Source organism: Ceratosolen solmsi, unplaced genomic scaffold (genome assembly GCF_000503995.2).
Source record: "Ceratosolen solmsi marchali unplaced genomic scaffold, CerSol_1.0 scaffold6, whole genome shotgun sequence".
NCBI lineage: Eukaryota > Metazoa > Arthropoda > Insecta > Hymenoptera > Agaonidae > Ceratosolen > Ceratosolen solmsi.
In genome coordinates, this window is record NW_011948414.1 from 482493 (window position 1) to 497513 (window position 15021).

At 30.0% G+C, this 15021-nt stretch overlaps 1 protein-coding gene across 1 annotated transcript; it reads right to left on the reverse strand.

The window, feature by feature from the left end:
• Positions 1–1147: 1147 nt before the first annotated feature.
• LOC105367768 (peroxisomal leader peptide-processing protease) lies at positions 1148–14526 on the reverse strand. The gene is made up of 9 exons (XM_011506547.1): positions 14462–14526; positions 10860–11158; positions 9839–10057; positions 8320–8538; positions 6897–7108; positions 5571–5683; positions 4710–4917; positions 1818–2108; positions 1148–1286 (listed from the first exon to the last, which is right to left on the reverse strand). The coding sequence occupies exons 2-9, from the start codon at positions 11150–11152 to the stop codon at positions 1198–1200; spliced, it is 1644 nt and encodes a 547-aa protein (XP_011504849.1). The 5' UTR covers positions 11153–11158; positions 14462–14526; the 3' UTR covers positions 1148–1197.
• Between the last annotated feature and the right edge of the window lie 495 nt (positions 14527–15021).

Genomic DNA, 15021 nt, shown 5'->3' on the forward strand with positions numbered 1-15021 from the left:
TGCTAGTAATTAACGCATTGGTGCTCTTTATTTATAATTGTTTTGTTTTTCGATTTGATACATATTTCTCATATTAAATAGCACTCATATTTAGTTGAAAGTATTTCTTAATCGTATTCCATCATTATTGTATATTTCATAACCTATGATTAATATTATTGCAAATTATATTGATAATATGTAATTTATATCATATTTATATAGTAGTAATCTTACGTTCACAATCTATTTATTAAGCTCATTGCAAAATAATAAATTTTAATAAAAAAAATACCATTGAATTTTTTAAAATATTGAATAATATTTGTTTATTTTTATTATTGAATTTTATTCATACAGAATTACAGTACATGGGGTTTCTTATTGTTAAATTATATACTTCAACTTTGTTTTTGCTAATATAATGCCTGATATAACGAACAATACAAAAACATATTAAAATATAGAATCTTGACGACTATATATGATAAATCAGTATTCTATGCATTTTTTCCTATTTAAAATCTTAAATTATTTTTCCAAAATATTTTTGGTATATATATGTCTGTATAATATTTGATTTTTTATAATTATATTATAAATTATATTTTATATTATAATATATTATATTATATATTATATTATTATATTATAATATATTAATTAATTATATTATAATTATATATATATATGTTGTTCTTTCGGCATAGGAGCGTGTGTGAAAAAAAGTTAAATGATGATTGTTTTTATTTTATCAAATTTGATACGCATATTTGCAAATTGATATTAACCATTAAAAGTAGCAACTAGCAACTTTGTTGTTGACTTACAAATTATATGTACGTCTAAGCATATATTTCATTTCTATTCGACTAAATTGTATTTTGTAATTTAGTAAAGTATAATTGCATTTAGTCTTTGAATAATTATATAAGATTTAATTTTAATATGAACTTCTCTATAAGAAGAAAATCAAATTATCGTGTATCGAATGAAGAGCAAAAATTCACTATTACTTAAATAAACAACTAATATTTATTAACATTCTTTTTTTTACCGCACATCACGTAGTCAAATTGAGAAATTACATTATAAAATCTATCGTTTTATTATTATTTCGCATTAAATGTATTATAAATGATATCAACATTCTAAGAGCATAGAAACATTTTTAAAAAGTCTGTAAAAATAATGTAAATACTTCCTTTTATATAACAGCTACATCTTTGATCTTGGTGTTAAATTAAAATTCCACGTTTCCCAAACCATGGGATCGCCACTTGAAAGGCTATCTAGGCACTTGACATCTGAAATGCATTAAATACATTTTGTTTTTTAACATTAAATCATGATATCAAGGGAGACACTCAAGAATATGTTTCATCTATAGTAGCGTTCAGTTAATATTCGTCAAATTATGAAATATTCTTTAAAATCTTACGACCACTAAATGCAATAGTTTACAGAACATTCGGAAATAAATGATTAAACTATTATAATTGTAGTATTATTAGTGCACATGGTAATTATTTAACAAGCTATGTCATTTATGATAATCAACTGGAACAATAGCTCGCTGTGAATTATAAATCATAATGGTCATAGAGTTGTTGATAAGTGAAAGCTTTTCCTCAAGTTCAGAGAAGAAAAACTATCTATAGCAGTGAAATCAGCTTGGCCAACATTTACCATGAGCAACGAGTTTTTGAAGAGCTTTTTTTTTTTTAATGATCTACTGTCATCAAATGCACGACCAATACAATTTCAAAGATCGACAGATTGATGTTCGAAATTGGCAATAGTTGATCGAAGTTCGCGATCTAAGAATAGCAACGTACCGCCAGTGTAGATGTATCTTATCAAGGGCTCTCGGATAACCGTCGAGGGTACGGCCATATTGAACCTTGGGTAGAGAGCACCAGATTCCGTGGTCGAGACGACGTTAGAAACAATTAGGCCGATCATCTCGCCTGTGTCGCAGTTGATGACAGGACCGCCGCTCGCGCCGCCCTGGACGCAGCAGGTCGTCTGGATCATGCAGCTCGAGTGATGCGAAATGACACCGCGACTACAACTCGCTGGAATTGCTGCTCCGAAGAATGGAAAGCCCAGCGTCATTACCCTTGTGCCTGCCAAGGTCAAGTAGGATACGATTCATTAGACTGTTTCGAGCACTCGAGGAAAATCGTCATTTAATAAGCGCGAGTCCTGCGCGCCGCCTTTCGCGCTCCCTTCTATGATGATCTCCCTTCAAATTAACGTTACTGCTTCACTATCCTGACGCATCCTTCAATAATCTTAAATATAACCATTCGTATAGATACCGTCGGAATCTTTTCAAACTACCAATAAGCGGGATAGAGTGTACATGTAAAAGTGATGTACAGAGATTTTTTTATTACAATGGAAATATTTTATGTAATAAATAGTACAGCGGAGTGGTTTCGAGTACAATCGTATACTTAATTTTGTCAATGATAGAAGGATTTGAGTAGGAGAAGAGGCAAATGTTGTAATCAAGTTTTTGCGCATAAAATAAAATAATAAAATTGATTAAAATTATTGTTATATTAATATATCTTTTGTTATTTGAAGTTTATAATTGCCACATTTTTTTTATTATATATTGAGCAATAAGTGACAATGTAATACTTACGACTTGTACATAAATAATATAAACCTTTATTGCCAATATTTAAGCAAAAGCTTCACTCTTCATGACTGCAAAATATTAATTTGACAGTGGAGAATTTAAAAAATATTGATATAAAGCATTAATTTTTTAAGCATTGTGTCGCTTAAAGTAATAAATGGCTTTTTTGACGCCAAAACATGGGGAACTCGAAAACACGTTAATCATTGACAGACAATTATTAATTGAAATTTGTGTTGAAATTTGAGAAAAAAGACGGCTGGTAGAACATTTTTTAAAACGATTGAAAATGGATGGGTCAGAATCTTTGACAATTACGATGTATTTAGTAAAAGTATGCATAACATTATCTATTACGTGCGAAAATAGTATATTCGTCGAGTTAAATTAAGAAAAATGTGTTTGTCGACTAGTCGCTCAAATGTTAAGAAGACGAAACAGAATTATTTTTCAGTTGCATTATTTTGTCACGAAGAGTCTCTTGGCTCTAATAAAATTACATTTCTAAACGGAAAGTAACTCAACGTGCAAATATCATCTAAACATTTAAACAATAAACATCATTGGCTCGATGCTTCTCTAATGCCTTGAAACATGATTTTGTGTCTGCGAAAATTGTCGCGGAGTGAAATGTAGCAAAAGTTAGATAATAACGAGTACGTTCGACAGTGTGAAAAGTGTGCGGTGGCACATGATTATTTAATAGTACAATTGTCGCTGAATCAATAATAAACGGATCTCTTCACTAACATGTTATTTTTTCAGGGTCTCGGATTCCTATAGGAATGCGAATCTTTAAGTTTCATAATATAAAGTTATACCTTTTAAATTAAATAAATAGAATAAAAAAAAAAAAAAGAAAAAAAATTGATGAAAACGTATTTCAAGTCAAGATAGACAATAACAAATTTTAATCAAGGATTGGATAAGCGACGAAGCACAAGGATGCTGCCAGGAGCAATGTGTAGTCCTTCGAGTCCATAATTAAACTATGATTGTTGCGTAAGTTATTAGGTGCTAGACAATTTCTCGTTCTGACTTTCCATTATTCTCTACGTTTTGTTTTTCCTTTTCATTCCTTTAGGCATTTCCTCTGTACATATTTGTCCCATTTATCAATAAACGTCAAATGACGAGCAATGAATGGCACGACAATAAGTTCATTGCCGAATGAATTGAATCTCATATTATTTTGAAATAGCTCCACTACTCTCAATATGAAATTAATATTATCATTAGTATTATTATTATTTTAATTCTTTAAACTCTTGAGAAAATGAACGCTAAAAGTCATTAATAATGAAATATGCATGAAAAAAAATTCCTTTTCCCAAATTTTCTTTCCAAATACACCGAGGTAATTACTTCTTTTTTAGGCAGGTTTTCTTTTTTAATCCGAATATATAATATTTATGGCTTAGTTTTAAAAAGAAATATTATTATTAAATCTTTTGGACGCCTGTACTTGATATTTAAAAGAAGTTCTTTCTAAATCAAATATTTCTAGAATCTAGAATAAATAATACCCTTCGATGTAATAAAGATAAAACAAAAAGTATCTATACCAAATTAGAATAGATTTTGAGTATTATGCTGTACATTTATAATTTATAAATATTTGTTATAAACTAACTAACTACTGACTCAAATAATTAGTAGGGAATATTAGAAAAATAATGGCTTCAGAAGATCTTGTTGTTCCCATACTATAAATCTAATTCAAGGTGCTCGTGAAATATGCTCGTACGCTCACATAAATTGTTCATTCATAACAATGGAAAATTTTCCGTAAAAAGATAAAATGATAATGTAAATTTTAAAAGCCGTAAGAAATATCTTACATTAAAAGAGATATTTAACCTCTTAAACTTTATTTTCGTTTGGAAAATATCTCCAAAAATTTCGTTACTTGCTTAGACTTAGTATATTATATAATGTCACTCCAAACTTTCAATAAGAAATGTATCCCAATCGTAACTTTTATACGCTTGGCTTTAAAATTAACCAAAATGTCACTTAATAAATGCGTGCATAAATAGGTGAGTGAATCTGTGTCTCAGGGAGTATCAGCAATTACCTTTGCTGGGTATCTTTGGCGCAAGTGACAGAGGTCTCAGATCGTTCCGCTGAGATTCGAGTCTGAGTACCGCGACGTCGTAGGGCTGATTGTTGCACGTTCTGTACACGAGTCGTGTCCACGCCCACGCCTTTTCCGCCTTCATTTTCTCACCTTTCTTCCTCTGCTCGTCCTCGAATAGGCCGACTTTCACACGACTGCCTAGCGGCTGCCACAAAAATATCATAAGAATTTCAAAATTGCGGAGGGAGAACCTAACGCCTAAAGAATCAACTCTCACGAAGATTTTACTAGGATATTTAGAGCATGAAATTGTCATTGGCTCTAGGGATCTAGATTTTGGTATATTTATTTAATTGTTCTCGGATCTTCATTCGTCTTTTAGAATTTTCAGACCTTCTTCCTGTAGTAGTCAATATAAATAAATCTATTATTTAATCTATTTAAAGGGATTCGTATTTTTTCTAATAACGAGAATATTTTGAAGTTGTGCAAAATATTATGAAAAATCGAATGACGAAACGAGCAAACATTATTATAGTTACAATTAGTTGAATGGTCAAAATGTTTTTTTTTTCTTCTTCTCAATATTAGGATGCATAATGTCATAAACACTTTAAATGCTGCTTCGATACGTAATTCATTAGTTAATAATAACACATACTCATTTTAAATAATAATATTAACTACACACGTGTCCATCCTATAATACAGAAAATGGCCGAATAGCCAAATGTTATCCTCACATTTTTCGTTCTTCGTTAGATTTTCAATTATTAAATCGGCAGTTAACGTTTCTTCTCCCTCGTTTTAAAGTAAAAGTGTACTAAAGATAATATATGTAGGACAAGCGTGACTTACCAGTGGAACAACATGAGAACACGTCAGGATAGTGCCAGTGGAAACGTCAACAACGATTCCGGTGCCCCAGCCGAAGTCGCGCTTCACGATAACGAGACTCTTATCCAACGAAACTGTAATTTTTCATCAATGTTAGCGTAATGGGAAATTGTAGTGTTAAAAAATTAATGGACAATTCGTTATGAGAGATTAGGAAGAAAAAAAGTTTTTATGCTTCATTTATTTTTACTTCAATTTTAACAATTTCAGTCCATTGAGCGCATACTCGCTAAAATTCCATAAATATTTACTTTTAAATATCGCATTCAATTAGAATTTTAAATTATTCTTAATTTATTTAGCTTTTTTAATTGATAAAGATAAATATATTGATATTTATTTTTCATCTTTATCGTTGCTTATGAAAAATTTCTTAATTAATCGACGAAAGCAAAAAACAAAAATATACAACAAAAAAGAAAAATATATTAAAGAGCAGAAGAAAAGAAGCCGTGAAAAATCGTTATATTGTAAGCTTTTATTTTCATAAAAATATGTTCAAGCTATTTTTCCAAGTTTGTTATACGAATGTATCATAAAGAAATTAAACTTTACCATTAACATAATCGATATAAAATATATTTGAACTAGAAACAGAATATTATGCTTACAATACTTAAGGCATAACTCTATGATATAGTGAGCGGTAACTTGCCTGACCAGTCACGTATACCATCTACTGAATGGTTATGATACATTTTTTTTTTCTTCATTTTTTATTATGAACATCCGACGATAAATATTTTGCAATTTGAAGCGAGGCGAGTAACAATTGAGTAGAGGATATAGAATTCGTCTTAACAGTTTCATCGCATATTTACAGATTCTTCGCAATAATTCAGAAAAGTAAAAAAAGGAAATTTCTTTTTCATAATTCGACTTTACAAATAAATTCAACAAAAGCAGTGTTTCAATCACAATAATTAAGGATAAACTTGAAAGCAAACATTTAAGCTAATTTTAACAATTTGTTAATTATAAGAGGATTGTTTTACTCGGAATTATCCCACGGGCTCCAACGTAAATCGATATATTATATTCGACGCAAACTTTTTATCTCTTCAAAGGGAGAAAAAGCTTTTTCACGTCGGTTTATACATCCGTTTTGCCTCCAGACAAGACAGAATGTTCTCTCACGTGTCGTCCCTTCCTCATATCCCCTGACCCTATCGCGCTCTCATCACAATTCTTTCTCTGACAAATTCGTCACAGGAGCTCCCTTCGCCCTCAGCCAAACCGAGTAAAACCCTCTCGCGGATAAACGTTTTTCGATAATGATTTTGTCACCTGGCAATAGTTGCTCCTCGAGTCCTTGGTCGTCATCGTCGTTGATATAACTGCCAAAGCTCGGTAAAGCGACACTCATATCCGATACTCGCAGCACCTCCTCCAGGCAAGGCCGCAAATTAGCGGCGAACGTGTAATCAACCCACTCGCCACGGCACCAACTTAAAGGAGCGATCACGATGCCGCAAATTTGCCTCTCGACTTCCCTGTCACTGTGTGTGCATGAGTACACCTTTCTTTTAGCATCGATTAACAAAAAAAAAATTGCTTTGTACGAGGAACGCGGCTCGTATAAGTCTCCGACTTTCTTACTTCTTCCATCTCGTGAAACTCAACGAGCGATACGTTCAGTTGTTAAAAATTAATGACAGTTTTATCTAATAGGGAGTGCCGTTGCTTCTGTGCCAATCGATCGTTGCAAATTGTCAAAATCCAGTGGCTAAAAGGAACGAGAGCGAGCAGACGGACGAACTTACGACTCTATTATATTTAATGCGTAAAATAAAATTTTTTCATCCCCGTGCAAGTTGTAAATAGACTAGCGTATCAAAGCATCACTATCATTACGAATTTATTGCTTGCTAAAGCTACAAGTGTCCGGGAACCGACGAATGCGATAGAATACAAATTTTTAGCTCAATGGCATTAAGTTGTTGCTGCGCATAATTGACGGATTCTTAGGTGAATTTGGGATTACGAAGTTTATGATGTGATTCAATAGCTCAAAGCATTTATTATTTACATATCACACATCTGTTGTATTATTATATTTATTCATTCGATATTTTGATTAGATTCTAGATTATGTTACAAAATCGTATTGGATAAAATAAATAATCATGCCAACGAGCATATTTAATCGAATGAAATGTGAGGGGAAAAAAAGTATAGAAATATCATGCAAGATTGATTAATCGTGCAAATAAACTGAGCAATATAAGTAAAATTCAAATAATGGAATGAAATTTTTTTCATCAATAATAAAGGATTTTATAAAGAATATTACGATTTTGTCGTATAAAAATCGTCGATATTACAATAATACTAGATTAATGACAAGAACAATGCCTAAGAGAATGAATTTAACCGCACCGTCATCGGCTGTTGAAAAACTTATTCTCTCTCTCTCTCTCTCTCTCTCTCTCTCTCTATAAGTAACGAAAAATGATATTTTTTTTATTAGTCTCATCAAAAGGAATTATTATCTTCGCGACACAATTATTCCCTTCGATCGACTTTGAGAATAAACTTCGTAGATCCGTTTTTAGGTGAGCCGAGTTATCAACGCTCTTCACTGTCAAAGGTATCCATCTTATCATCGTACTTACTCCGCTAAATGCAATGATAAATCAATCGTGCACTCTCAACCTCCTACTTAACGATCTTAACGATCACTCTGATAAAGGCATATAAAATACTCAACGGATGGCGGAAGGTGAAGAGTGGTGCACCCTCGCAACCAGGCAAGGCGTTGGCGTCAGTCAAGATGACGCAGTCCTCGGCACCGAACACATTGCTCACAATGCCGCGTGACACTGAATCCAGGAACGTCGCGTTACCGAACGGCGTGGCCTCCATTTCCACTAGCATGCCACGTCTCAAAGGAATTCTCGAATCGGTCAAGTGCCTCTTGTAAAAGTCGCTGAGAAGGGATGAAAAGCGAGGAGTTTTATCGGGCTTTTCTTTGACGTTCGTTTGCAATGAGATGGGATTACATAGATGGATATGCAATAGTCAACGCGAACGTGAATTTTGAGGGTAAAATAGTGGCAGTATACATCACTCGACTACTTTATATGGTATTTTTAATTAAGAATAGGATATGGCGTTAAGAAATTTCACTGCCGAGACTGCATAAGAGCGTCATTGTGCTGAATAAAGACAGAAGAGGACAGTAGTAGCTCGCTCGATACGGCTATTCTAGTATTTTCACCTTAAAACAAGCGTATATATATATATATATATATATATATATATATATATATATATATATATATATATATAAAGAGGGGGTTTTTTATAAATATTTATATATAAATTTAAAGAAGGGGATTAATTTAAAAATTTCAAATTGCTATATATAATAATGATCGTACATTGAAGATTTGCGGAATGTGTATAACAAAGTTAAGATTGTTATGGAACATTGGCCATTACTTACCCGATCATTCTGTATTATTTATAAAATTAATAAAATCGATGAAAGAATTTAAAAAATGCTTTTACGAATTTTCTATTCCTTTTTTTTTTTTTTTGTTTTATATATATATATATATATATATATATATATATATATATATATATATATATAAATTTTACTATATAATAGCAGGAAACTGCAATATTTTTCATTTCCTTGTCTTCGGTGTTTAATAAAAAAAAAGTTTTTATTATCGAGGCAGTTCAATTGAGGCGTGCAAGAAATTTTCATTCTTTTATAAATATTATATATTAAACGCCATTCATGAGCATAAAATTACAATAACTCGTATTGTATTTTTAAAATTGTGGATAATTTTTATCTCGATACATTTACTTTTTTTTGGCGTTTCAACACTAAGAGGACAGCATTAGCCATTCATGAATTAGGAATATAAGTAACTATTTAAAGTCTCTATGTCAATTTATGTGCTACAAATGTCAAAATAATAATAGTAGTATTAACGATAGCGGTAGGGATAATAGCAGCAATAGCAATAGTTATAGAAATTCTAATTATAAATGTAATATAATAAAGGAACTCGTCGTCTTTATAACTCATTCATTTATATTGTCAAAAAAAAAAATTTTTTTTTTTCTTCAAAAATTCAAAACGACCAAGATTTCACTGAAATAGCTTAAAACAAACTATAAAACCCCATAATAATGACTATACTTATGAATTTTCGATGAGTCAGACTCGCCAATTTGTCCTTTATCAACTTATAGGGATATTATTGTACCTTAAAACTTTCTTGCCCTCTGCAATATCATCCGCCCTTATTTCAGTTCCACTCTCCACTTTCAGCAATAAAAAAATCGACAATAAAGACTTGTCGAACTTGTCGACCTTCTCGAAACTCCAAGAATTCAAGCTATTGAAGGTTTGATGTAGCAACGAACATCGCCATATAATACGTAAAGAACAATTTTTATCTTCAATTATTACCTTTTCCATCACCCTGCGTAGAAAAAATATTATTGACAATCGCTTTACACATATATGAAACAATTTTGTTATTTGTTTACGTTATTCTATTGTTATTTAATTTATTGCGAGGGATAGATGGTTGCTGATTATACACAATGTCAAAATTATACTAATATCGTTTCAAAAATATATTCAATATCTTTGTGCTTTTAAATTAAAAAATTTATTACTATTATTCACTTCGATTAATTCAATTATTATCATAATCAATTATTCAAATTGATTAATCATAAGACATCGCGCAAATTGGTTTTGCAACACCTTTAAGCTACGATTTATTTAAGCCATTATTCTAATAAGCTTCATTACGTAGTAGCACGTTATCACTTTCGTCAGTATAAATTATATTTCTATCCTTTATTTATATATATATATATATATATATATATATATATATATATATTGAAATATTGACATTGTATAGAGAAGTAAGCTAAGAGGTATTAGGATGAACAATTATACCTTAATGTTATCTTGATAAATTTATTCGTTATTTGCTAGTATGTAAAATTTGAAAGGGATAGGGAACAAGTAGAAATTTCATGGAATGCCAATGAAATCATAATTTCTAAACAATAATAAATTAATCAGGACAATAATATTCAATGAAATTTACGAGCCCATTTCAAATACATTATATATTTTATATTATATAAAAGCCATATTACTTATTTGAGTAGTAATTATTTCTATCATAGGCCAATTAATCTTTCTATACTCCTTCGAGTCCAACGAATTATTGAATTCCAAATAAACGGAAGATTATCGATTACCTTGATTTCTCATCAGTGTTATTGGACAGACGATTATACTGCAGCTGCAGTTTTAAGGTTTGTGACAGGTCGCGCGGTACGACGAGCAAATCTCTGTCGTGCTTCTCCTGAATATCAATGAGGAAGCTTTGTAGGTCGCGGTCGGAAGAGTCGTCGAATGGTAGCGACAGCAAAGTCCCGTGACTAAGGATCCATCCATCGGAAAGAAAAATGCCCGAGGTACCGTAGGCGTCACCTTGGCGTTTTTTGGCCGCCTTGTGCGTTACCAGGACGCATTGAAGATTTTCTTTCATCCTCGACTAAAACAACGAGATCAAGGTAATACTTCGATCTAAAACATTCAATCTTATTACTACGAGTAATTTTTCTTTGATAATTATTCAAAATCAATTTTCCATGGATTTTATTTACACTTTTATTCATATTTCATATCAAAGAATCACAATCTTATCAATAGCTTAATAAAGTATGTGGAGAAATTTGCGGTGCGTCTTACATCTAATTGAAAAAAAAAAAAAAAAAAAAAAAATGGATGCTGCACATATGCTACGCTGTTTAATATTGCAATACTTTAAAACATTTTTCTCGATATAGAGTATGAACGCGTATCGTGTGACAAAAATAAAAAATATAAAAAAAGCTTGAGAGACATTATGATAAATAATCTGAGAATCGAGCAATCCAAATAGTTTGACCGGAATACTTTTATGAAACTTTGCTCAACAATTAATGGACAAATTGAGACAAGTAATCAGTTCTTATTTACATAGATATGGTGCGCCATATTAATTGACTAATCGCTTTATACATCAAACTCCACACTCGTAATTATTACTTCGTTCTTAAATACCCTTGTTATTTTTCAATTGATAGTGCTTATTGATTACAGCCAACCGATATCGCCCATCTAATTTGACGGATCTTCAATTAAATTAAATTTAAAGTAATTGCAATACTTCGGTCGTATTAATGTATAAATAATCATTCGGGCACAAATACAAAATAGATCAATTGTTCGGAAAATGTTCAATGTTAATTATACAAGTATAAAAGTCACGCGTATATAGTGGCTCCCATAATCCTGCAATGACGTGAAAAAATTAATGGAAAGGAAATGAAACGAGAGACGCGGCTATAAAGAGAAGACGAGTGTTTTGTGGTAATAATCGAAATATTCGATCTTGATTGGATACCACCAATTGTCACAATTTATGTTTGTACTACGCCATAGCTACTATAATTTCGCTCCTATGGGGAAAATTAAGTTCTCGACATTTTTAGAAGCTATAGATATTACGTATTTACTGTCCCATATTTTCTCGTTACAAAGTGAGAGGGAATTTCTCGTGTGATCCTTGAAGTGTCGGATATTTCTTCTAGTGCACTTAGCAACTTTCCTTCGACTCTTCTCAGTCCAACGCCTGTCGCTTTTCCAATCGAATTCGTAAACTTTATTGGAAAAGTACTTTTCAATTCATTAAGTAACAACTATTGAGAATTTTGCTTATAAATATATGCCAATAGTACTTTTGCCATTAATCGACATCAATTACGGCTAAATGTATGACAAATATACTTTTCGTCATAATACAAATTTAATTATTCAACTGAAAGTGCTCATTGAATCAAGTAATATATATTATTTATATATACTGATGCAGAATTACTAATACTTCAGAAAAACTGATAAAACTATTAATAACGTTTACTCGTAAAGTATAAAATTAGATTAAAAACAAATATTTATCTTAATTCCTATGATGATCTAATAAAGTAAAATTTTAAATAGGCGGTTAAAAATAAAAATAAGAAAAAAATCATTAAGTTTAGATAAGAGAACTCTGAATGTACTTTTGAATTTCTATTTGTATTATATGACTTTTCATCTTATATAAGATATTATGTAAATCGCAATGAAATTTTATAAGAAAATTAGATAAAACCTTTTATTAATTTAAATTGTTCTGTACTATTGCAAAATTTACAATAATAAGGAGGTTAATTTTACAATGATATTATCGTGTTATTTTAGCTAATTGAGATAATCAACGATAATTAAAATGAAGAAAAAAGTAACTTTAACTTTTAAAACGTTAACGTACAAATTATTGATTGTAAGCATTTTTTTAACATGCAGTATTATGCATGGACGCCTCGATAAATATTAATTTTACAAATAACTTTAATTAATTATTATTAACTAATAATTATTATTAGTTAGTAGTACTTATTTGTAATTACGAATAGGTACAAAGAATATTAAAGAATACACTTTTTTATACTATTATTCCTGATTCGTTCATGCGCGCTAAACAATGTTAATTAAATCATATTTGACTGAATATTGAACTTATGGCGTATTATTATATTTAAAATAGGAATGCAAAATTTCTTAAAATCCAACGACATGTTATTCTAAAAAATTATTCAATTACGTATTATCGAACATTTTTTAAATATTATTTTTAAATATTACAAGGAAATTCATTTTTGTAAAAAGTCAGTTAATACTCATTATTAAATATAAATTTCATCCATTATATCCTTAATAATTCTAGAGATAATCTATACTACTAGTTCACATTTATGAAATTTATTGACAAGTTCGCTTAAATTACTGGTTAATATTAATGAAATGCAATGAATTTTAATTAAACATGTGTCGAATGTCATTTACAAGTGAATAAAATTGTTGATCGAGAGATCTTTTTAAAACATTAATATTATCCTTTAAATACGTGATAGTGTACCAGGCAATTATTTCGAAGAAAAAAATTTAATTTTTATAAATAGAAAGTTTTTAAACAGCAGCTAAATATTTATAAGTCATCATTAAAATCTATTTTATTATATTTTTTATTATGTTAGGAATATGATTATATTTACAAATAAGGCTATATATGATATATAAATTATACACTCGTATTTTAAATTTCAATTTTCATCGTAACAGCATTTACTTAAAGTACATTTAAGCTAATTATTGTATATCTTTATAAGACAAATAATAATAATAATAACAAGTATTAGGTTATTAAATAAATCTTTGCAGCTACATTAAAATGTTTAAATATGAAAAATTTTTATATTTTTTAATATAATCATGTAAATTGTTTATTTATTATAATGAACAAGTGCTTACTTCATATTATATTACTGAAAAATATATAAATCACACGTATTATAATGAATAAGAAACAACTGTCTTTAACTATTTTAAGGTAGAGTAGTCACAATGATACTTTTATATTTTTAATTAATACTAATTATTATAAGCAAATATTTGAAAAGTTTACATCTTAAATCAATTATTTAGTACGTTGTTGTTAAGATCGTATGAATTGTAGACAGATAATTAAAAATTAATCTTCCAAATAATTTCAATTGCAACTAAATAAATTTATTTTATGCAAACTTTAGATTGATTAATTAATAATAGAGCATTAACGCTTGCAATGGTGATGATTTAAATGTACGTTTGAAATTTGTTCTACGCGTTATCTTAATATTTGGAGAAACAGGATGATTTAGAATTTAGAAGATTGATATTACCGCAATCTCATATTCAAGCAAATACTAGAAGATTATTTCAACATATTTACCTGAAAGTTTTCAGTGTGGCTGAGTATCGAACTGGTAGTTGAAATTATGACTCACGAGTTTCTATAAAAAAAATAATAAAATGAGAACAGAATACTCGATGCCAGGACGAGAGGGCATGACTTGCAACTCGACTGTTAATTATACAGTGCGGCACTTCACGTTACTATATAATGTCGAGAATGACGAGGAGCAAAAATTTTTTTCTACCATGCGATATTGAGTTAAAGGAGGATAGCGAACGGATCGAATCAGTAACTAGTTTATTAGTACAAGCGATTTGTATTCTATATTTGCACATTTATGTATTCGCGCGCTGCATATTTTTAGGAGGGGAAAAAAAAAAAAAAACTGTTCGCATTAGTAAATGTAGTCAGACGTAAGTCGTTTTCATACTCTTACGAGAATTATCATAGATTATATAAGAACAAAATTATTAAACTAAAGGCATATCTTTCAAATCAATAATAATATTCATACGTTAAAATAAAATCTAAATATCACTTGAAATTCGGAAGCGAAAACACAAAAAAAAAAAAATATTAAGTACTACGTCAATATT

Coding starts and splice junctions, on each gene's coding strand:
- LOC105367768 (XM_011506547.1), bottom strand. CDS start 11,152: ATGAAAGAAAATCTTCAATGCGTCCTGGTAACGCACAAGGCGGCCAAA. Junction 8,539..9,838: donor GAGGGCAAGAAAGTTTTAAG/GTACAATAATAT, acceptor ATCCCTTCTCAG/CGACTTTTACAAGAGGCACT. Junction 2,109..4,709: donor GCCAAAGATACCCAGCAAAG/GTAATTGCTGAT, acceptor TGACCTTGGCAG/GCACAAGGGTAATGACGCTG.